Genomic DNA, 21,112 nt, shown 5'->3' with positions numbered 1-21,112 from the left:
CACCCCCTCCTGGGCACCCACCACCAGTCCCTCCTGGGCACCCACCACCAGTCCCCTCCTGGGCACCCCACAGCCCCTCCTGGGCACCCACCACCAGCCCCCCTGGGCATCCACCACAGCCCCTCTGGGCACCCACCACACCCTCCTGGGCCCACCACCCCCCCTGGGCACCCACCACAGCCCCCCTGGCACCCACCACAGCCCCTCCTGGGCACCCACCACAGCCCCTCCTGGGCACCCACCACAGCTCTGCAGCGCACTGGAGGTTGAAGGCCACCTGGCAAGCCCAAGAAGGTGGGGAGATTGGGTAGAGGGTAAGAACTGCTCTTGCCCATACTTGCTTCCGTACCGTAGATGACATTTCCTTCGATGAGGCCCCTCCCACGGTCGCCCACCACCACACCGTCCGAGTAGCCGCCAGAGATGAGGTTGTTCCTGAGGACGGGGTCTGCCCCACGGCGGATGTCCGCCCCACCCCACTGGTTCTCGCAGATGATGTTCCCTATGGCCAGGCCAGGAGTACAAGGTGACCACTGTGTCCTCCTGCCCATGGGAGAGCAAGCTGACCTGCCAAGCTGAGACCCGGCCCCACCGAAAACCTCCCATCGCCGGCGGCATCGCCCAACCCTCAGGAGCCTCCCCATTCCCCCAGCAACGGTCTCCACACAGGACACTGGTCTTTAGCAGTTCCAGTAACCATCACCTCCCTGTCCTCCAAGGTGTAGGGCAGAATTGAAAACCACTCAGAGGTGCCATGACAGTACAAGAGTGTCATTAGCAGCTTTAGCTTATAAACTGAATGGCACAGAAGGGAAATAAAGCAGTCCATGTGGCAGATTGCTCTGGAGCAGAGTTCCATGTTGGAGCTGGGCCAGGGACAAAGGAAACAATAACTTGGAGGACACACTGTGGAAAGACATGCTCCCTCCACCAATAGCAGAAACACCCACTAGAAAATGCAAACCAGGGGATTATTGCACCTAAAACCACCCAATAACCACAATAAGATAAATTTTGCAATCAAACAGACAGAGGCTTAAAGACAGAAACAAACTGTGCATAACAACGTCATTTTTATTCCCATACCTGTGATTTGGCCTCTCCCGTTCTCATTCACTGCTATTCCAGCAGCCAGTCCCTGGAAAATATGGTTCCCACTGAGGAGGAGAAGAAAATAAAGTTACCAGTAGCAGTGCTGCCTGCTCATGGTTTGCACCGGTGCCAGCACAGTGGGTCTCTGCAGAGGCACCAGTCTCTCTGGCTGGCTACTTGTGAGAGCTGGGCACGGGGCAGCCGTGCAGCCAAGTGCAGCAAGAGGGAAGCACAGTGGGGAAGGCGCACACAAAGCAGAGCAGAGCTTCTGACAGCCGAACCACTTTCAGGGAGGCGAAAGCACAAGAGACGCAGAGAAACACAGGTAGTCACAGCACTTGAAGAGCAGGAGGTGTTCACGAACATCAGACCCGATGTCTGTTGGGCCACAGTCACGTCTCCAGCCCTGGCTATCTGCAGCCCCGTGGGCAGCGTGGAGCAGGGGGCTCCCAAGAGAACCCTGTGCCCCTGTGGAAAAGCATGGGAGATGCTTTTCACACCACACAGCAGCCAGAGCCTGCCTAGGTGGATGCCACAGAGGCATCTGGGGGGGCTTTAGCCCATTTCCCCCATCCCAGGGGAAGGGGCAAGAGGCTTTTCAGCCAGTGGACTTCTGCTCCAAGAGAAGCCCTGAGGCCAGCAGGCAGATGGCAATCGTGGTTGATGTTGGGAAATATTAAACACGGTGGCAGGAGCAGAGGCAGCGCTGCATGGGGAAGGGTTGCCTGGAGAGCACAGGCAGACCCTGTCGTGCCTTAGTAGGGGTGTCACCCACCATCCCCTGGGCTCCCACCTTCAGCCTCTCAGGAGGAGTGAGGACCATCACCAACTCCTTTTGTGCAGTGTGACCCTGAATCTCTGGCTTGCTGCTGAGGTTCAGAGCAGGAGAGGCCTCGGCCTCGGCACAAAGAGGGATGCAGTCGTACTCAAACAGCTTGTTAGCTGCTGCAGAGGGTACCTCTGACTGGAAGACACACATGCCTAAGGGCCCGTATCTTGCTTAAAGATGGTACTCAGCACCCACATCACTGGCACACTTCTGAGAACACCTCCCTGCTTTCTGCATATAGCCCCTCGCAACGCCCCGGCCAGGCAACTGCAGGCAGCAACACAGGACAGAGCTGGGCTTGCAGCTCTCAGGAATGGGCAAAACATTATTGTTTCCAGCTGTGGAAAAGGCACCTAGCAAAGGTCATCACTTCTACCACAGACGTCCTCCTCCCCAGTGCCAGCCCTGCCTGCCTGCAGCCGCACATGCCATCAGGTCGGTGGGACCCAGCCATGCCGACAGCCCCCCGAGCCCCAGGCTCATCACAGCTGCACGTGCCAGTGACGGAGCCTGCCTCAAGCCAGCACAGAGCAGCACACGAGCAGAGCAGGGGTCTCCCCAAAATGGGTGGCTGGTCAGCAGAAAATGGGTGGCTGGTCAGCAGAAAATGGTGTCTTCCCACCAAGCTTCCTCCCTGCCTCCTCGCCATCATCTGCTGCATGGCAGCAAGCACAGATAAGTCAGTCGTGAGGTGCGAGCTGGGGCTGCAAATGAGTTTGCAAGAAGTACAGAGGGAAGGATTCCTAGTGAATCTCTCCATACTGCAGTGTGTTTTCTCTGCACTGCTGGGCCTTGCCATTACAGTACTGCTTTTCTCAGAAATCAATGTTTCTGGGAGAGCACTTTCATAATCCCTTGTTGGAAAGCCCAGCCCTGACTCCTGTGTTTTCAGGGCTGGTACGTCTGGTGCAGACTTCCCCTTTCCAGGTCCCAACCTCGACTAAGTGCTGCAGTAACCTGCTCTTAAATGCCCGTAAAGGTAGTCTGTCTAAACCTCACCACCTCTGCATGCAGATCATGACCCTGCAAGCAATCACTTTCATTAGGCCTGCAGGACTCTAAGAGGCTGAAGCACTGTTAATTATCAACACTTCCAGCATGAATACTCACATCCTAGCTACAGGGCTGATCCAGGGCAACCTTTTTCTTCCCTTTGTGCCCCACCCTGCTCTATAGCACCATGGTGAGTTGTCACACTCCTGTTCTTTATCATCCACAGGCACAGTGAGAGGCAGGAATGGGTGGCAGTACAGACGAGATGTCCCTCACATCTGCAACCAACACCGTGTTCCAGTTGCCATCTCATTTCTGGGTCCATTGCTACCAGCTGATACCACCAGGTAAAGCTGATGACATCAACCTGAAGAAAGCCTGTCAGACACCAACACTGACATCTAAACCACATGGTATTAAGCACACACAAGTCAATAGCTCCAGATGTTTAAAGCAGAAAGGTGAATTGGAGTAACGATTGAAGTGCCGAGGTCTGTTTCCCCTTTTCCTGCAATAAAGCACCATGACATGTGTGAGTTGTTCATCTTGAACAGAGCCTGGGTCCTCCTCAGATCCAGGGGAAAACCCAGGATTGGCAGTTGGCAAAGACCTGGGTGCAGCAAGCAGATAGAGGAAAGTCACAGAAAGGCACTAGTGCACCATGGTCCTATTTCTGCTCTATGGTGGGGACAGAAAAAAAACAGAACAGTGTGCACAGCAGGAGGAAGAATTCTTAACAGACGAAGGAGGAGAGAGCAGGGTGAGTGCTAGCTAACATACCTCACAGCAGGGTTTCCATTATAAAGAATATAAATGCCAGCTTCTTTATTCCCATAGATCTGATTGCTGCGGATGATGCCTCTTCCGTTGCCAACGACGACAATGCCTGAGCGAAGGCCACTGTGTATCTTATTGCACTACGGTTTTATTTTTGCACATGTAGAGAGAATAAAAGCAAAAGGAAGGAAGGTCACTCATAACAATGAGCAAGAGGAGACAGCAACCACAGAGAAAAGCACCAGCTTCCAACCCTCCTGGGGAAAAGGGCAGAAGGGTAATTATTCCAGCTGCCAAGAAATCACTCTCAAATGGTCAAGGCACACTTAACTTTTACCTTTCTGTGGGGTTCTAGCACACAATGCCAAATTTCCCTTCCCATCATGACTACAGCCTCTTCTTCCTCCAGCAGCTCCTGCTGCCATCTCCAAGGGCTGGACCTGGTGATGCTTCATTCCCTGCAGCCTATCTGACACTGAGCAGAGCTGGTGGGGCTGCAAGTCCAACACCTCCCCATGGCCAACAAGAGGAAAAGACCCTTGGTGGCACCTCACAGGAGCTGGAGGCAGGAATCCAAGCAGGGGGCTTGGCATTACAGCATGGTGCCTTTCCTCTAGCTGCTAGGGGTGAACATCTCCCGTGAGGACACAAGTACGCTGGAACCCTCTGAGCAGGACAGCAGTCCCAGCCTGGTACCTCAGAGTGGCGGGGCAGGAATTGCCAGACCAGGCAAAGCAATAAGCAGCAGCTCAAAGCTGCAACCAAGGCGAGGCACAGCCTGTGGCTCTGTGGCTGAGCTGCCATCTCCTCCTCCATGGGGCTGGAGCTCTGCCCGCCGCATCCCCTGGGCAGAGCCCACGTGGAGAACTGGATGCAGCCCCAGGGTCACTCTGATGGCAGTTTGTATCTCTCTCTCTGCCTCCCTGTGGCACAGTGAGGCCTTCGTTCCATCAAGGACAACCACAGATACACCCATCAGTAAACAGGGACAAGGTCACCCACTGCAAAGCTGGAGACACTACCAATTTGGAGGAAAAGTCATGCTGCTGGCAAGCAGGCTGCTGCTCCCCCTCTGCCCAAGGCTGAGCAGAGGGATGAGACTCTCCGCCAACTCCCAAGGCAGACAACACAATTCCCAGTGCGAGAGAAACAATTTACAGTACTGTGCTGATTTACTACTTTGCTTGCACAAGTTCACTCACTACACAGGGGTGTTCATTTGATAGGGGAACATCCCCCTACCCTCCCCTCTCTGCACAGTGATTTTAAGACGTATACCTTCAAACAGAGCAGGAGACCATGCACGTACCATCGGGCAGCACTTTGCTGTGCCTTGCCCTTGGGGATAGCTGTAGTCTAATTCATCAACAGAAATCTAAGGAACAGGCTGAAGGGCAAAGCTAACAGAAAGGTTAGTGTTTTCTATACCGGGAGATGGACCCTGGCTGCCCCTCAGATAGAAACAGCACATGAGAGAAACAGTGTGCTGTCCTCTTGGGGAGGTGTACAGCCCAGCTTGGAGGGGTACGTACCAGAACAAGGGGGTTAGCTCCCTTACGAATGTCCACTCCAGCCTCACAGTTCGAATGGATGTTGTTGTCTGCAATCAGACCTCCTGCCGACAGGCGCAGGAATATCCCGGATGCTTTGCAATGGTGGATGTCATTCCTCAGCATGATAACCTGCAGGGAAGAGGAGAAGCACCTGTAGTTGTAGTTAGAAGGACGAGGAGGAGGACATGAGAAAAGGGTATAACTCTCCCCTCTGCAACCTCTGCGCACCTATGACCTCTCTGCCTCTCCTACAACCCGGGGTGTGCCAGGCACACAGACCAGCTGAAAGGAAGATCAGTACGTGTGGACAAGTGCTACCACTAAGCCTGTTGGGCATTACCCACTGCCTTGGGTCTGCCTGGGGATGGGGACCTGCAGTGCTTGGTGCTGCACAGCCTGAGCAAAGCTGTCCTCTTGGCCCGACACAACCCTCCCCATGTTCAGGTGTGCCCAGTGGGTTCATTCCCTGCATTGTGCCTGCACACCGTCAGCAACGAGTGACCATTCCCTGTCCCATCTCCACACTGGCCATGGTGCAACAGACCTGCCCCATCCCTGCTCAGGCAGTCCCTGTTTGCACCAGCATCCTCTCCGTACGCAGTCGGCAACAGGCTGCTGCTTGACTGTGCTGCTACTCAGAGGTAACATGCCAAATGCCACAGAGCCTCCCAGGCATCTCCCATGAAGCTGACTGGGCCAGTGCACTACAGCACACGACCTGTCCATCACCCTGTGCCTTCAGAGCAAAATCCTACCATTTAGGGTCAGAAATGGCCCAGCCAGCAAACTGAAGTCACTGACACCACTCATAACAACCTAGTTTTCTCTAAGCAACGAAGCAGTTAAATATTTACACAGCAACAATTTTTAATATTTTCCAGCCAAACAAAATAATGTCTTAAACCCATGTCTTACGAGTGCTAAGAAATTGCCTTTGCATATCCCACTTCAGTGAGCAACACAGATCAGAAGGTTATTAAATTATACTTCCTTTTATTTGCTCATTCCAGAAAGGTGCTTCATTCAATCTCTCAACTAAATGTGGAGCTCAGCAAGGCTTGACAGGCGCCTGTCTTCATCAGTCACACCTGGCTGCCCGGGGAGGGAGCTACAAGAGGTGAGAAGTGCAGGGACCTGCTCCAGCTGGGTCCCACACACCAGACCCTGGCCCAGGCATGCCCTGGCTGTGCAAGGACACTGACCGCAGCCCGTTCCGCTGTGCTTGGAATCAAGCTCTTGTGCCCATCTCACAGGCAAGCATTTCCCTGTCTCCCATTGCCTGGTGCTCTGATACCCACCGCTTGACAAGAGCCTCTGGGCTAATCCTCAACTGAGCAAATTCTCACTGAGAGCAGCAGCTGGGCTGGCCTCATCTCCCTCCCATTTGCTACCAGTTGAAACCAGGCTTCTAAGTGAGCTGGAAGCAAATTGAAGGGAATAAAAGTAGAACGTGGTCCAAAGTGCTGGACCTGCCTTTGCTGCTAGCCTAGCTCCCAAAAAAACAGCCCCTCAGCAGCTCAGAGGGGCTGAGCAGCACAGCAGAGCTGTGCAAAGTGGCTCTGCCCCTTCATGCCACCGCTCTGCGTCCCTGGGTCAGCCTTTGGGAGGACACCTCTGGTACACATATCCCTGGGAAAGGAAGGAGCCATCCTCCACTGCCAAGAGGCAAAGAGTTTCTGCACAGGCAACAGCGTGATGCAGTCCTGTGGGGACTGCAGAGGGGAAGCTAGCACCATCACAGTAAAGACCTTTCCCAGAACAGGGTGGAAAAACATATCCCTTCCCCCCTCCCCACACAAAACTTTTATTTGCAATGTGATACACTGAAACATGGGCCCAAATCCTGGACTACCCTGACTAAGTAGTAGCCATGGTCTTGCTCTGGGAAAGTGGCTGGAGAGGAGCCTCCTGAGCCTCCCTGACACTGCAGCACTGGGGATTTTGGCAGTGTGATTCCACCCCCAGTCCTCACCACCACCGGCCTGTCTGAAGAGGAGCACAGGCACAGAGGTGGAGAGCTCTGGGCAAGCACAGAGTTAGATCACGCTGTGCTGAGGGAAAGCCTCACTTCAGCCTCCAGCACATGTCACCGGCCAAAATCCCTCATTACACCCCGTCTCTGCCTGTGGCAGACACCTGCCCCTACAGATTCTTCTGAAGCAGCCACAACTGGCCATAGTGAGGGGCAAGACCAGGGGTTGACATCGCAGTACCCAGGTCCCTGCATCTGTGGAATGGGCTGTGCTGGGAGCAGCAAAGGTGATGATAACCAGCAGAGTAAGAGTTTAATTTACAGGTAGAGCGAGCCTGACTACATGACCCCAACATGTCACTGAGTTAATGCCTCCAACTGCAATTACCACATGCAGAAAGCAGGCGGCTGCAAATGACCTGCCTTTTCTTTGGACTGGTTAGCACAAGCCATGCATAGGAAACAAGCTGGTGAAGCAGGAGGGAGAGGGAATAGGGCTCTCAGAAGTCTTCACAGCACCTTACTGTTTTGTATGCAGCGCACTGCATAGGTCAGATCCCTGAAGATGCTTCCTTCCAGTTTTACTTGCCCTCGTGAATAAATGAATATTCCTCCCTTCCCGTCCCTGAAAAGGCACTGTCGGATGATGCAGCCTTGCAGAGAGTTGGCCAAAGCCTGGGCCTCCTTGTCCTGCTGCAGCTCCTGCTGCAGGGACTTGAGCTTAAGGTCTCTCTGAAGGGCATGCAATCTGTTGCTTTGAAGCCTGCTGTCCGTAACATCAGCAAGTGCACGACTCAGGCTGTGGGCTTGATAGGGCAGTTTGCATGCAGCCTGAACATCCTCTTCATCATTGCTGCATAAGTCACTGTCACTGGAGCTTGAGTCGAGGGCTGGGTACTCCTCCTCCCTTGTTGCCTGCAGCATCTCTCCAAATTCAGCATCCTCCTGGGCTGAGCCAAGCAGGGTTTGAGCACCCGCATCTGAGAGGAAGCTGTTTCGCTCTTCCCCGACTACAATCTCACATGTTCTCACTGGTCCCAGCAGCGATTCCCCCCAGCCATCCCACCTGGCCATGGGGCAGCCAGCTGGGTCAGGCTCCCGCACGGATGCCACACAGGATTTGGCCAGCACGGCCAGGTGCTTGCAGGCCCAGTTATGGTCAGAGCTCGGGCAGCCCTCCACAGTTACAGAGGCGTTCTCACTGCCAGTGAACTCACAGTGCTCCAGGACGCAGAGGGCCACACTACGGAGGTGGATGCTGGACTGGCTGAAGGTGCAAAATTTCACCTGGCATGTCCCTGGTGCGTGGATCTGCAGCTGCCCACTCTCGAAGTTGCAGTTGTCGAACTGGACATAGCCTGAGGTTGTCTGGAGAGTAAGCACAAGGGGACATCATTGCACAAAGCAAGAAAAAGGAGTCCTGGACATACCATGAAGTTCCTCCACAGCAAACAAGCTCACGCTCACTAACAATATGGGTTCAGGTGTCACAAACGCAACAAGCTCACGCAGGCACAGATGCCGTGATGCAAGCTGAGTTGGCAAGTATTTTGCAACACGTGACACCTACTGACTTCTTCCCTGCTGGCAATGCTTCCTTAACCTCCCTGCCAAGACACAGCTTTGCAGTCTCAGCAATGGCCAGCAGTTACCTGCAGGAGCAGACAGGGCCCAGATGTGCCAAGATCACTAAACCTTAGTGACACTCCCTACACAGAAGAGTTTGCTACCTTCAGAGACATGTATTTGCCAGCTGGCATTGTTAACGGACTCAGAGGTTTACTGGGTGAAGCAGCAGGTAAGATGACATCAAACTTTGACTGGTGGGCCTGGAGAGCTACAATTCTCCCTGGAGCCATTAGCATATCTGGTGGATGGACACTGTACCCATCATATGTCAAGTGCAAAGCAAACAGATAAAAATTCATGCCATGCTGCTGCACAGGCATTATGTAGTGACGCTGAAGTAAGAGACAGCATCGATTCCTTGTTCCCTGGCTGTTCACTATTCAGTCCCATCTGACTTGCTGGTACTTGCAGAACTGAGGGAGCCATTCCCATTATGGCCTTTCTGCTTTGCTAGGCAATGGACATAGCAATTTACGGATGCTGGAAAACCACGAGGATGACTGTGCATGGCCAAATCATCTCTCTCCTGCACAGGCAGGGCAAGTATCTGCTTATCTACAAAAAGGCCAACAGAAATGCAGCAAGGTACAGAGGAGCCAGGTCAGAAAAGTCGAGTACTGTGCTTGGATCTCACTGTGCTCCTAATCTGACTAGGAATCTCCTAAATTGTTATTTTCTCTTCCCAGGTTTTCCCTTGATTGCTTAGTGCACCACATTAAAAGCAGACAGATCGATAGCTTGTGACAGGTGAACTGGGGCAACTTTACAGGGATTTGCGGAGTTTGCAACCAACACACCATCCTAACACTTGTTTTCAGCCTTGAGCACTCTCAGAAGTGGTCATACCACAAACAGGTTTTGAAACGCATTTCTTTGTACCCAAGGACAACAGAAATCTGTTTAGCCTGCTCCAAACTGAATCATAACTTCCCTTCTTTAATTAAAAAAAACTAATTAAAAGGGACACAATCAAAGCAGCTCTGAGAGGCTGATTGTAAAAGCCCATCTGAAATTGCAACTCACAGGGTTTTAATGACTGCCAATAGGCTTGGCGTAAGTTTCCTTCTTTAATTTGTTTCTCATTGACAGAGTTGAGAAGAGAATGCTCTTTTTCCACCAACAGCAGCTGCAGGGCGGTACCATAACCCTGATGTGGGCAGAGAGCAGAGTGTCAGCCTGAAAAGCAAAATGCAGCCACACTGACCAAGCAAATGCAAGAGGCAATGATGAGCAAGAGACCAGGTATCTGCTTCAGCAACCCAGCATGTGGCCATGGACAAACAGGGACTTTCTCAGCACCTCTGCAAGGCAGTTTTCTCACTGCGTGCCTGTGCATTATCTTACTCCTGGGGACTTTCAGACCGATTAAGTTAAATCTCTCACATAATAAAATGGTGAAAAGGAACTGAAACTGTAAACCATAACTAACGATGGGCTGACACACCAGGAGGAAGGTCTCGTTTTTGGAGACACAGCCCACAGGTGCAGCACTTGCACTGGGCACATCCCACTCTGGACCAGTCAGCGGCTGTCCATGGGGACCACAGTGTTGTCAGGGTGGACCATGGCAGCAGGGCTGGGACTGTGACCCCGCACCCTGGCTTAGGTCCGGAGAAGACCCTGGGCATCCCAGCCCAGGCCGAGGGCAGAGTGCACATCAGCAGCAACCATTTTTGGGGGCAGAAAGGCTGGTGTGGAGTGCAGCACAGGGAGTGCTGGCTCCTGGAGGTGCCTTCTCACACCTTGCCATGTGAGCAGTCAGAAAGGCGGGTGGTGAGAAGGGAAAGTCACTGAATGACAGAAAACGCCTGCCAGCCTGGGAGATGGGAGCCAGAAACATCCCTGAGAAGCACAGATGCATCTCTGAGGCATAACTGGGCACCAAAAACATCCTGAGATACCACCGGCAAGTGCAAAAAACAAGGGACTGCAATGGCAACTTGTCATCTGGAAAAGTGGAAACCATCTCAAAAAATAAAATTGCTCTGAAAGAACAAAACCATCATCATCTATTGGCTGTTCCAGGTAAAAAATGGAAATTAACAGCATCTATGCGTTGCTCAAAGTAGTGGTGTACTACACCCTCTTAAAGCAGGCTTGATTTTTATCCAAAATGGAGCCTCTCTCTAGGAAACCATCCCATCTTGCATGTACTCTTCCTTTCCTAAACTGCCTGAACTCTTGCATGAATCTGCTGTGAGATCTCAGACCCTGGCTGGGGATGCCCAGCAGACACCAGACTGTGAGACAGAGAGTCTTTGATGTGGCACTCTGCTACCTCACTGATCCCCTTTGGCCCCACTTTTGGAGTTGGGTCAGTTTGCCCTCCCATCTCTGGGACAGCCGGGAGCCCCTCTGGGATGGTGCAACGGGTGCACCCACTCTGACCAAGTGAAGAATGCTTTGGTTCAGGCACCACCAACATGCAGCCTTGACTGAAGTCAGCCCTGCTGTGCCAACCATCAGATGCATGCCAGGTCAGATCTTGTTGTTGCAAATACCTTAATAATATAGTTTGAATCCTAGAATATTATTTCGATTTTAGTTTAAAATATGACCTTGTTTTAAAATGGAGTTATAGCACATATGACAATATAAGGTATGTCGAGGCCCTTAGGAACAAATAACTAGTATGGCGTTTGCCTTAATCACTATAGGAATCGTTATGGACTCTGAATCAAAACAACAGGTACTGGTTATGGATCTTGAGTTAAAATGACTATGTAACCTTGACTATGCAACCATGACTCTGCTGAAAAAGTGTATAAATATGTGGTGCTTTGTATCTGTCGTTGAACACGTCTTTGGCGGAGTTATCCGCCGTGTTCCCCAGCACTGGAATAAAGAATTGCCTGCTTATCTGCTGTGTGTAGGTAAGTTCTTTTGCGATTGCGACCGCTAACATTGTCAGGGACTCAGGAGTCTAGGCCACGTCTTATCAGGATCTAACAGCACCAGTCTTAGCTGAGACTACACAAAACCAAAATCGCTTACAGCTGCACACCCACACAGACACCAAAGGGGCAGGTCAACTGTGAGCCCATCCCTCTGCAAGTATCTGCAGCTTGCTGAACCCATTGAGCTGTCCTGCATTGCAGCGGGCTGCATGGCGGTGATCTCCCTTGAGCACAGGCACCTCTCAAGGGTACTCCCTGGCGCTGAGAGACCCCTTACCTGTCATCTGAAACCTGCAGTGAGGTACGTGACATTTTACATTGGGCTTAAAAGTACATTGTATGCTAGTGACATTTATATACCCAGCTATAACTTAGTTATTAGAAGTATAGTAAGTAGTAGAGTGTTTGACCACCTCTGAATTGTCGCTTAAATCATTTAAATCAGTGTCAAATCATTATCAAATCAGTGTTTCATTACCACTCAATTATTGCTTAATCACTATTTGATTACCATTTATTATTCAATCATCAATTAATTACCATTTGATCATCATTTAACCATTAATAAAACCCTTTTAGTTTACCCCACAATGATGACCTCTCTTGATTCACCTGCACAGATGGTTTGGCCCCTTCTGAAATCTAATTCTCTTGATACCTGTATGATATATCCATATGAGTAATATATCATAAGCATATCTGCTATTGTATTGGTGGTAAGTTTGCAGTAACCAGTAATAGTATTTACTTGTTTGCTGCTGTATGATTGTTTCTATTACTGATTGCTGCCATACTATCGCTACTCTATTATTGATTGCTGATAGTAATTTCTAATAGCCTGATATATAGTTGCTTCATTAACCAAAGGCATTCTTGCTAGTGGTGATTTGTGTGGCATTTGTGGCAATCTGTAATGACATAGAGACATTCAGAGGACAAAGCAGGTTGCTGGAGCACCTCCCCTGTGAGGCCAGGCTGAGAGAGTTGGGGGTGTTCAGCCTGAAGAAGAGAAGGTTTGGAAGGGTTCAAGGCCAGGTTGGATGGTGCTTGGAGCACCCTGGGCTGGGGGAAGGTGTCCCTGCCCAGGGGAAGGCGTCCCTGCCCGGGGCAGGGTGGTTGGGACTAGATGGTCTTTAAGGTCCCTTCCAACCCCAACCATTCCATGATTCTGTGAAAGCCCCTGAGCCCCCATGCCTTAGGGAGTCCCACGAACTCCCTGGTTGTGCTCTCCAGACACTCACAGACTGGGGAACCCCCTCGGTCATGACACCTTGGTGGCCTTGCCATCCTCACCGCCCCCGCTCCGCCGAGCCTCACCTTGTAGAGCACTGAGGTGAAGCGGGATGGCATGAAGACCACGTTGCAGAGGCGGGCGGTGGGGCAGTGCTGGTCAATGCTCACCAGCAGCACCACGTCCCCCAGCTTGCCCTGCCCCACAACCTCCACGGGCACCTTCAGCAGCACCTCGCTCTGCTCCTCGTGCACGCCGGGCAGCAGCACCAGGCGGTCGTAGGGGCTGGCGCCGGCTAGGGCAGCCCGGAGGCTGCCGAACTCGCCCCCCACGCCAACACAGAGCTGGCGCCGGCCCTTCCTCCTCCGGAAGAGCGAGAGGCAGTTGGAGGACTCCAGGTCCTGCGTGTTCTTGGTCCAGGTTTTGGAAGCCAAGTAGTGCTGTTTGAAGGCCTCTCTCCAGGACTGCGGCTCCACGCCGGGCTGGTTGGGCCAGTTGGGGTGTCGGTGCTTGAGGCAGCCCAGGCAGAGCTGCCGCCAGCGCGTTTTGTCCAAGCTGAGGACGAGCTCATACCAGGCCCTGCAGACCAAGCTGCAGCGGCCCAGGTCAGGCAGGCGCAGATAGGACAAGATGAGCTGCCACAGCTCCATGGGTAGGACACGGACCTCCATCAGCACCTGCGAAGGACAGGACACAGAGTCAGTGGTGAGCCCAGGCAGCTTCTGGGGCACAGAGGGAAGGCAGGGCTCAGCCAGGGCAGGGACCCTGTGTTGACAGACACCCCTGTTCCCCACCACACTTGGTCCTTAGCAGAGCATCAGCCACCCCAGCAGGCATGACGCTTCGCTCCAGCGCCACACTGAGACCGCTGGGCAAGGCAGCGGTGACAGGGACTGGGGGGAAGCCAACGGCTCTGCCCTCCTGGCTGCAGGAAGACTCCTCCCCTGTGCTCAGAGAGGCGGGAGCAGGCGGCTGTGCACGATGGAAACGTGCTGCTGGGGTGGTGGGCTGCAGCGCAGCTCCAGATGCATCGTGGCTGGCAGCTGGGAAGGCCAAAGTCGAGCACATCTCTTGGCAGAGCCGAGGGCAACCAGTCAGCAGCACGCAGGCCTCTTTTGAGGGGCTGGCAGAGGGCCCCCTCCCCAGCAGAGCCACTTGCCAGCTCCCACCCAGCAGCATGGAGCAAGGGGCTGCCGAGGCAGGCCAAGTGTGAGGCTGGACACACTTCTGGTGAGCAAAAAGCATGGCTGGGAGTTCATGGTGCACAAGGCAGAGCCATCAGCAGGACACTTCAAGCAGAGGAGATATCAGGAAGGAAGCATTCAGGACTGCTGGCAATGCACTGCCAGTAAAGGCGGGACTTGGCCCGCAGCGGACCTCAGGCATCCCGTCCCACCCCGGGCATGAGGCTAACACCGTGCCCCCGTGCTCGGGGTCGTGCTGCCAACTGCCAAGCCCCGTTCCCCGCGTCTCGCTCTCGGAAGCGGCAGCTGCCAGCGGCACAGAGCCCCTCCGGATTGCGGGTCCACAGTCCCCCCTCCGCGCTGGCCCGTGGAGCCCGAGTCCCCGGGCGCGCCGGAGCAGCCCCAGCCCGCGAGCACCGGCGGCCGGCCCGGGGGGTGGGGGGGCTCCCCGAACACGTTCTGCCTTGGAAAAAAAGCCCGCGGTCCCCCCGCTCGGGGCCGCCGCTGCGCGACCGGCCAGCATAGCAGCTTCCCGCACCTACCAGCGCGGCCGACGCGAACCGGGGGCAGCCGGAGGAGGAAGGAACGGGGGCGGGGGTTCCGCCGAGCCTCCCGCCGCGGCGGAGCGCCGCCCGGGGCAGCCGTGGCTGCGCTCCCGGATCCCGGGCGGCCCCGCCGCCGCGCTCACCTCGGCCCCCCCGCCGGTGCGGGGCCCCGCCGCGTTGCGGGCCGGGCCCGGGGGGCGGGGCCCCGGGGCAGGGTGTGGCCGCCGCCCCGCCGCCCGATTGGCTGGGGCGAGGGGGGGGCGGGGCGAGGGGGGGCTGTGCCGCCCCCGCCCTTCTTCGGGATCACGTGGTGAGGCGCCCTCGCGTCACCACGCTGCGTCAGGCGCCGGCGGAGGGCGCGGGGCCGGGCCAGGGCCGTGCCGCCGGTGGAGCCGCCCGCCCGCTGCCGCCATCGCCATGGCAACGGCCGCAGGTTTGTCCCGGGGGGGCGGTCCCGGTCCCGCCGCCCCGACTTTGAGCGCGGTGCCGGCGCGCTCGGGCCGCGGGCCGCGGGGCAGGCCCCGGCCCGGGGGCGGGGTGTTGTCTCCCGCCGTTCCTCCGCGGCTGCCCCGTTCGCTGTCTGGCGGCCCGGGGCCGCGCCCGCTGCCCGGCGGCCCTGCCGAAGGCAGACCGGCGGGTTTCCGCGGGCGGCTGCTCCGCGGGGGGCGCGGTGGGTCTGGAAGCGTCGCGGGGGCGCGGAGCACCGGCGGCTGGGCGGAACGGAGCAGCACGTTACCGGCCGCAGAGAATCCGTAAGCCTGCGGTCACCGGCCCAGCTGCACGCCCTCGAGGTTTGGCGGCTTGTGCAGCACGCATACCTCTCACTGCCGGTAGCGGAAGAGCGTGAGTTTGCAGCGTTATTCCGGTTTACTGAAGGAGCGTCCAGGTCTCACAATAGTCCGAAACTGTGGTTGGGTCGGGAGGACTTCAGGGTCATTGCACGTCATACTGTGATCTTTTACCAGCATCGCAAATGCAGAGGTACAATGCAATATCATACAGCAAATGCCCCTTTCTTTATTCTTTCTCTCGTGTTTTCCAGACCCTCTGGGTCACGTGCCAGCATCCTGAAGGCCATGGCCGTTGAGGCAGGTAAATGGATTGAAATCCTTCTTCAGAAGTGCGATGCGCGTACTGCAGGATGGTGACAGCGTTAGGCAGCTGATGTGCAGAACTGAGGTCAGGGAACATGATGTCAAAAAGGATCACGTATGCCCCCTTGCTCAGAGCATGCTGAAATTGGCACTTGGGCTAAGGGGAACTTGTGTGTGTAAACGGATGTTGCAGCAGCTTCAGGGGTTGGTATGTATAAGTAATGCTGTTGATCCAAACCTTTTTTTCTGGGGAGTTGTTTCTTTCATGTTCAAATCTAACAAAGTGGTTGCTGTGCTTTAGTACCTGTAGGTGGCAGAGGCCTTACTAGTTACTTCTGAAAGCAAGGATTCTGTCATAAACATTTCTGGGACAACTAGTCATGCCGGGCTCTTGCAAGTTCCTAATTCAGAAGTGTGATGACTGCCTTATGTCTTCAACGCTTCCTGACTGGACAAATCCAGCGGGTGCACCAAAAGGAGCATGTAGCTGCTGAAACTAGACTAAAGGTGTCTTTCTTTTAATTTTTATTTATTATGAGTTTCTTTTGAGGGAAAAATATGTTTTGGCTGTAGGCAGATGTCACCCCTATAAATGAATAGTTGTGAAAGGCCTTTTAAATCACCTCCTTAATGGTGGTGTCTCTGGTGAGAGACTCTTCCACACTGTGTTAGTTGAATTATGACCCACTGCCCTCTGTCTAAGACTAGCATGTCTGCAGATGTGGGGTTTTTAGTATATGTAATTAGAACTACAGTAATCTGAATAATACTCTAAACTCATGCATACGTAAAGTGGTGTATTAAGCCGTCTAATATGAATCCCTGTCTCTTATATTACTTCTCATATTGACAGAAACACTTAATCTTTGCAAATTATTTAGATGGAATTTTCACTTGCCAGACTTTAAAGGATTAAATAGCGTGTAACTGTAGGGGGAAAGCCAATCCAGCTATATACATATTTTATTTTAAAGATAAATTGTGTACTTGGTCAAAATAATCTGTCAGGTTGCTTTGAGCAATCCACCTTGTTGCTGTGTAGCCTCTGCCATGCATCCTTCACATAACAGCCTGTAGTGGCTTCACCCTGACAAACAGTTCCTCATGTCAAGCAGGGGTATTACTCCCAAATACCATCTGGAAATCATGGAAATCTCATGCATGTTGCTGGTGGGGCATCTGAAGCTCACAAACTACCACCAGCCTCACTTGGTTTCTAATTGCTGACTTTTAACTCAAGCTGTGCTCTAATGGAAGTTATGATTTGGATCAGCTGCAAAAATATCTTTTTGTAATTGTTGAATAAGTAATCCCATTTTAAATGATGAACAGGTGTTGCCTGAAGCTGTCTCGGTTCACATGTCCTTCATGTACCTGATCTTGCCAGGCTCAGGTCTTAAATGTCTTGACAGAACATGAAAATCAAAGGTGGGTTCAAGATGCTCTCTTTTTCTGCAGTCAAGGCTGCAGGTTAATTAACTGGAAAGGTTTTTCAAAACTGTGTTGGGAGTGTTCTTGTAGTTTAAGAAGTAGTAGTAGTTTAAGCCTGTGATTACGAATGTGTATTAGTTTTGGCTGGGATATAGTTAATTTTCTTCACGGCAGCTGGTATGGGGCTACATTTTAGATTTGTGCAGAAAACAGTGCTGGTTAACACAGGGATGCATTAGTTATTGCTGAGCAGTGTTGCACAGTGTCAGGGGCTGTTCTGCTCCTCATCCTGCTCCCCCAGTAAGCAGGCTGAGGGTGCACAAGGAGTTGGGAGGGGGCACTGTCAGGACAGCTGACCCAAGGGATGTTACAGACCATATCAGCAATAAAAGCTGGGGGAAGGTGGCAGGGGGGGCCACTGCTTAGGGACCGGCTGGGCATCGGTCAGTTGGTGGTGAGCAATTGTTTTCATTTGCATCACTTGCTTTTCTTGGGTTTTATTTTCCTCTCTTTGATTTTTTTTCCCCCCTTACAAAATTAAAAAAAAAAAAATTCTCTTTAATTATTAAAGTGTTTTTATGTCAACCCATGAGTGAGTTTCTCACTTATCCTTGCGATTCTCCCCACTGTCCTACTGGGGCTGGGGGGAAAGTGATCAAGTGGGTGTGTGCTGCTTAGTTGCTGCCAGGTTAAACCATGACAAATTGTTATTTAAATCATCTGTTGTTTTCTGCCACAGAGCAAGACAGGGTGGAATGATTAGAGTTTGTAATGCTATGCATGTATTTTGTTTCTTTTTTATTTTTTTTCTTAGACTCTCTTTTGTCCCCACCACAGCCATCCCAGTGGTGTGTATTTTATTAGTGTGTATTAGTGTGAGAGTAGACCTTTCTTTCACTGTTTGAATTCCTTGGCACAGTGAATGATGTAAGTGAATAATGCTCCAATGTGTAAGCTTCCTCTTGTCAGCTGTAACGTAGCGCCTGAGGAGTTCATATCTCATTTTTCTTCCAAATTTATTTCTGTTTTAATTTGAAAGCGTACAGAAAGGAAAAATTGCCACTTTTCCAGATCTCTAAGACTTGAATAGAAAACAGTGCAACATCTGTCAGACCTGGCATTTGTCACCTTTCTTTTTCAAATTTTATGGGCTTTCCTTATATATAAGATACCAGATGCTGTTTGAATGATCCACTAGTGTGAAAAAAGCTGCAGGATCACCTGCAGCTCTGCTCATGTTCATTCTTTTTTTTTTTTTTTTTTTTGATGTAGGGAAGAAGTGAGGTACAGGAGAACTGAGAGTAAGATGAACAGTATGATGGATTCAGAAGGTTCTGCCCCAATGAATTCAAAGGAATATATCAGCAATGACGTAACAGCTACCTCTGGTAAACATTATCTTTGTGGCTATTGTGCAGCCTTCACAAATATAGTAGTCACTTTTCCCATCCAGAAGGTCCTCTTTCGGCAGCAGTTGTATGGTTTGAAAATAAAGGATGCGGTACATCAGCTGCAGAAGGACGGAATTAGAAACCTCTATCGTGGCATCCTTCCTCCATTAATGCAGAAAACAACAACACTGGCTCTGATGTTTGGCTTGTATGAAGACGTCTCCTCCCTGCTCCATAGCCACACAACTGCTCCTGAACTCCTCACCGGCAGCATGGCAGCAGTGCTTGCGGGGACCGCGGAAGCTGTTCTTACACCTTTTGAGCGAGTTCAGACTTTGCTTCAGGACTACAAACACCACGATAGATTTACAAACACTTACCAGGCTTTCAAGGTTCTGAAAGTCTATGGCATGAGAGAATATTATCGGGGATTGGTGCCTATTCTGCTCCGAAATGGACCCAGTAATGCACTCTTCTTTGGCCTACGGGGACCTATCAAACAGTGTCTGCCTGAAGCAACTTCTTACAGTGCTCATTTGGTCAATGACTTTATCTGTGGAGGGCTATTGGGTGCCATGCTGGGTTTCTTGTTTTTCCCAGCAAATGTTGTAAAAACTCGCATGCAAGCGCAAATTGGTGGTGAATTTCAGTCCTTCTCAAAAGTTTTTGTGAAGATCTGGCTGGAGCGCGATAGAAAACTCATCCACCTTTTCAGAGGAGCCCATCTGAATTACCATCGTTCTGTCCTGTCTTGGGGCATAATCAATGCAACCTACGAATTCTTGCTCAAGCTGTTGTGAAAACCACTATCTTCCTTTGGCTCTTCTGTTCATTTGGGTATTGGCACATATGATGTCACTTAATCCCAGGGAACGGTGCCTGCGTAGTGTGAAAGTTATTAGTCTTGGCCTTCAGTATTTATGGGATGAATGGTGATGCATCTAAACCTTGATGCAATTAAGAAGAACTTTCTGAAGTATTTATTTGCAGGCAGATGAGTTTACCCATAATGGAGCTACTAGACAAATACAAGGTTTAAAAAAACAAACAAAAAAAAAAAGACAGTCCAGTGGCTTAGTCAATATCACTCCCAAAATTTCTTAATGCTCCGTGATGGAATGTGCTTCACTGTCCACATTGCAGAACATGAGAATCAAGGAGAGGCTGATGAAAATTGATTCCTTTGCTGATAAACTTCAAAATCTCAATTTAAGAACAGCATTTTCAAATGTTTTAGGGTCCTAAGTAATCCTTATTGTTTAAAGCTAGAAGGACAGATCCACCTGAGGATGACTGAAGTTTAGGACTTCAAGCTTCAACTAAGCCTACACAAACTCTTCTGCCAGCCATTTTGATGCTTGGCTTTAAGATGGACATTTCATTCAGCAGTGTAAGAGTGGTTACCAAATGTTAAGTTATAACTTCGGTGTCAGCTGACTCCAGTTCAAAGGGGGATCTCTGTGTGTGTATACGTACATGTGTGCCTTCATGTGAAAAGGGAAAAGTGGAAGGAATGGAACAGCAAATTTCCTAAAGCTTTAAAGTGTCCTTTCTTAACCTTCTACTTTTAAACATGGAGCATGTTCCAGAATTTTTTTTTGCATTGCATTGCTGCTTTTTGTGTTGCTTACAGCTATGGGGCCAGAAGGCAGATGGCCTTTTCTGTGATGTTCATGAAATACTTCAGTTCCTGCAGCTGTGAAAGTAGTTCACAAACATAGCTCTTTTGTACTGAGCTATCTTGTGTTTCGCAAGTTTTTCCTGTTTTATTTGGGCTGTGGAATAATGGATCCCAACAAGGTATTTTTACCTGGCACTTGGAATAATGGATTCCCAACAAGGTATTTTTACCTGATGTGTATTCTTTACAGTTCTGTAAAACAGAAGTGTACAGCAGCACTGACAAGATGAGTTTTCTGTGTATTACCCACTTCAGTGGAGGACTGTAAGTGTAGCAGAGACGACAGCCAAAGACAACCTTAGAAGTAGCTAGGTAGGAAAGATACAGCTTTTGGAGACCTGTTTAAGGACTTCTGTAGGTGAGTATTGAAAAAGACTTACAGAAGAATGAAGTATTGTGTGTCTTCCAGACTTGGGAGTTGAGAGATATGACTTCAGGCCTTAGAGAAGGGGATAGAAGAGCAAGCATGATCATAAAGCAGGTGAGGGTCTTAAAAAAATTTGAATTTCCTGGGGGACTTTATGAAACTATATATACATAAAATATTTTGGATGATGGAGGACAAGAAAGCTTTCAGAAACTGGTCTGAATTGGTCTTTTCATAAGTTTTGGAGTGTCTATTGCTTTTTTTTTTTTTTTTTTTTTAAATTTGAGTTTTCCATTTGCTAGGCTGTCCTGAAATACTGATTCTAATCAGTGTGTTACAATTATAATATAGTCCCTAGCTTCACAGTCAAAAATGGCCAGGCACAAGTGAGCATTCTTGTATCTGAATGTTGCGGTTATCTGCATTTAAATAAAATGTTTACTGAA

At 51.2% G+C, this 21,112-nt stretch overlaps 2 protein-coding genes across 11 annotated transcripts in view; one reads left to right on the top strand and one right to left on the bottom strand.

Moving 5' to 3' along the window:
- The window catches only part of FBXO10 (F-box protein 10), a 23,291-nt gene extending 8,408 nt beyond the window's left edge, over window positions 1-14,883 (bottom strand). Inside the window, exons 1-7 of the mRNA XM_033008071.2 lie at window positions 14,700-14,883; window positions 13,060-13,650; window positions 7,736-8,584; window positions 5,224-5,373; window positions 3,695-3,831; window positions 1,087-1,157; window positions 350-502 (exon numbers count right to left, since the gene is read on the bottom strand). Of these exons, the coding sequence (XP_032863962.1) occupies window positions 350-502; window positions 1,087-1,157; window positions 3,695-3,831; window positions 5,224-5,373; window positions 7,736-8,584; window positions 13,060-13,644 (1,945 nt within the window). The 5' untranslated portion in view covers window positions 13,645-13,650; window positions 14,700-14,883. The remainder of the gene's footprint in view (window positions 1-349; window positions 503-1,086; window positions 1,158-3,694; window positions 3,832-5,223; window positions 5,374-7,735; window positions 8,585-13,059; window positions 13,651-14,699) is intronic.
- On the top strand, window positions 11,927-21,112 carry SLC25A51 (solute carrier family 25 member 51). Of its 10 annotated transcripts, none has more exons than XM_042787661.1 (5): window positions 15,035-15,135; window positions 15,745-15,794; window positions 16,098-16,303; window positions 17,129-17,224; window positions 18,500-21,112. In XM_042787661.1, exon 5 carries the CDS (start codon window positions 18,534-18,536, stop codon window positions 19,416-19,418), a length of 885 nt encoding a protein of 294 aa, XP_042643595.1. In that variant the 5' UTR covers window positions 15,035-15,135; window positions 15,745-15,794; window positions 16,098-16,303; window positions 17,129-17,224; window positions 18,500-18,533; the 3' UTR covers window positions 19,419-21,112. The 10 variants fall into 10 exon arrangements, with proteins under 10 accessions (XP_032863975.1, XP_032864045.1, XP_042643595.1 ...); XM_042787658.1 differs by having other exon boundaries at window positions 15,745-16,004; XM_042787664.1 differs by lacking the exon at window positions 16,098-16,303.

Source organism: Tyto alba, unplaced genomic scaffold (genome assembly GCF_018691265.1).
Source record: "Tyto alba isolate M040663 unplaced genomic scaffold, T.alba_DEE_v4.0 Super-Scaffold_13, whole genome shotgun sequence".
Classification (NCBI taxonomy): domain Eukaryota; kingdom Metazoa; phylum Chordata; class Aves; order Strigiformes; family Tytonidae; genus Tyto; species Tyto alba.
Note: the sequence above shows the minus strand (reverse complement) of the source record. Positions and strands in the feature narration are given on the sequence as shown.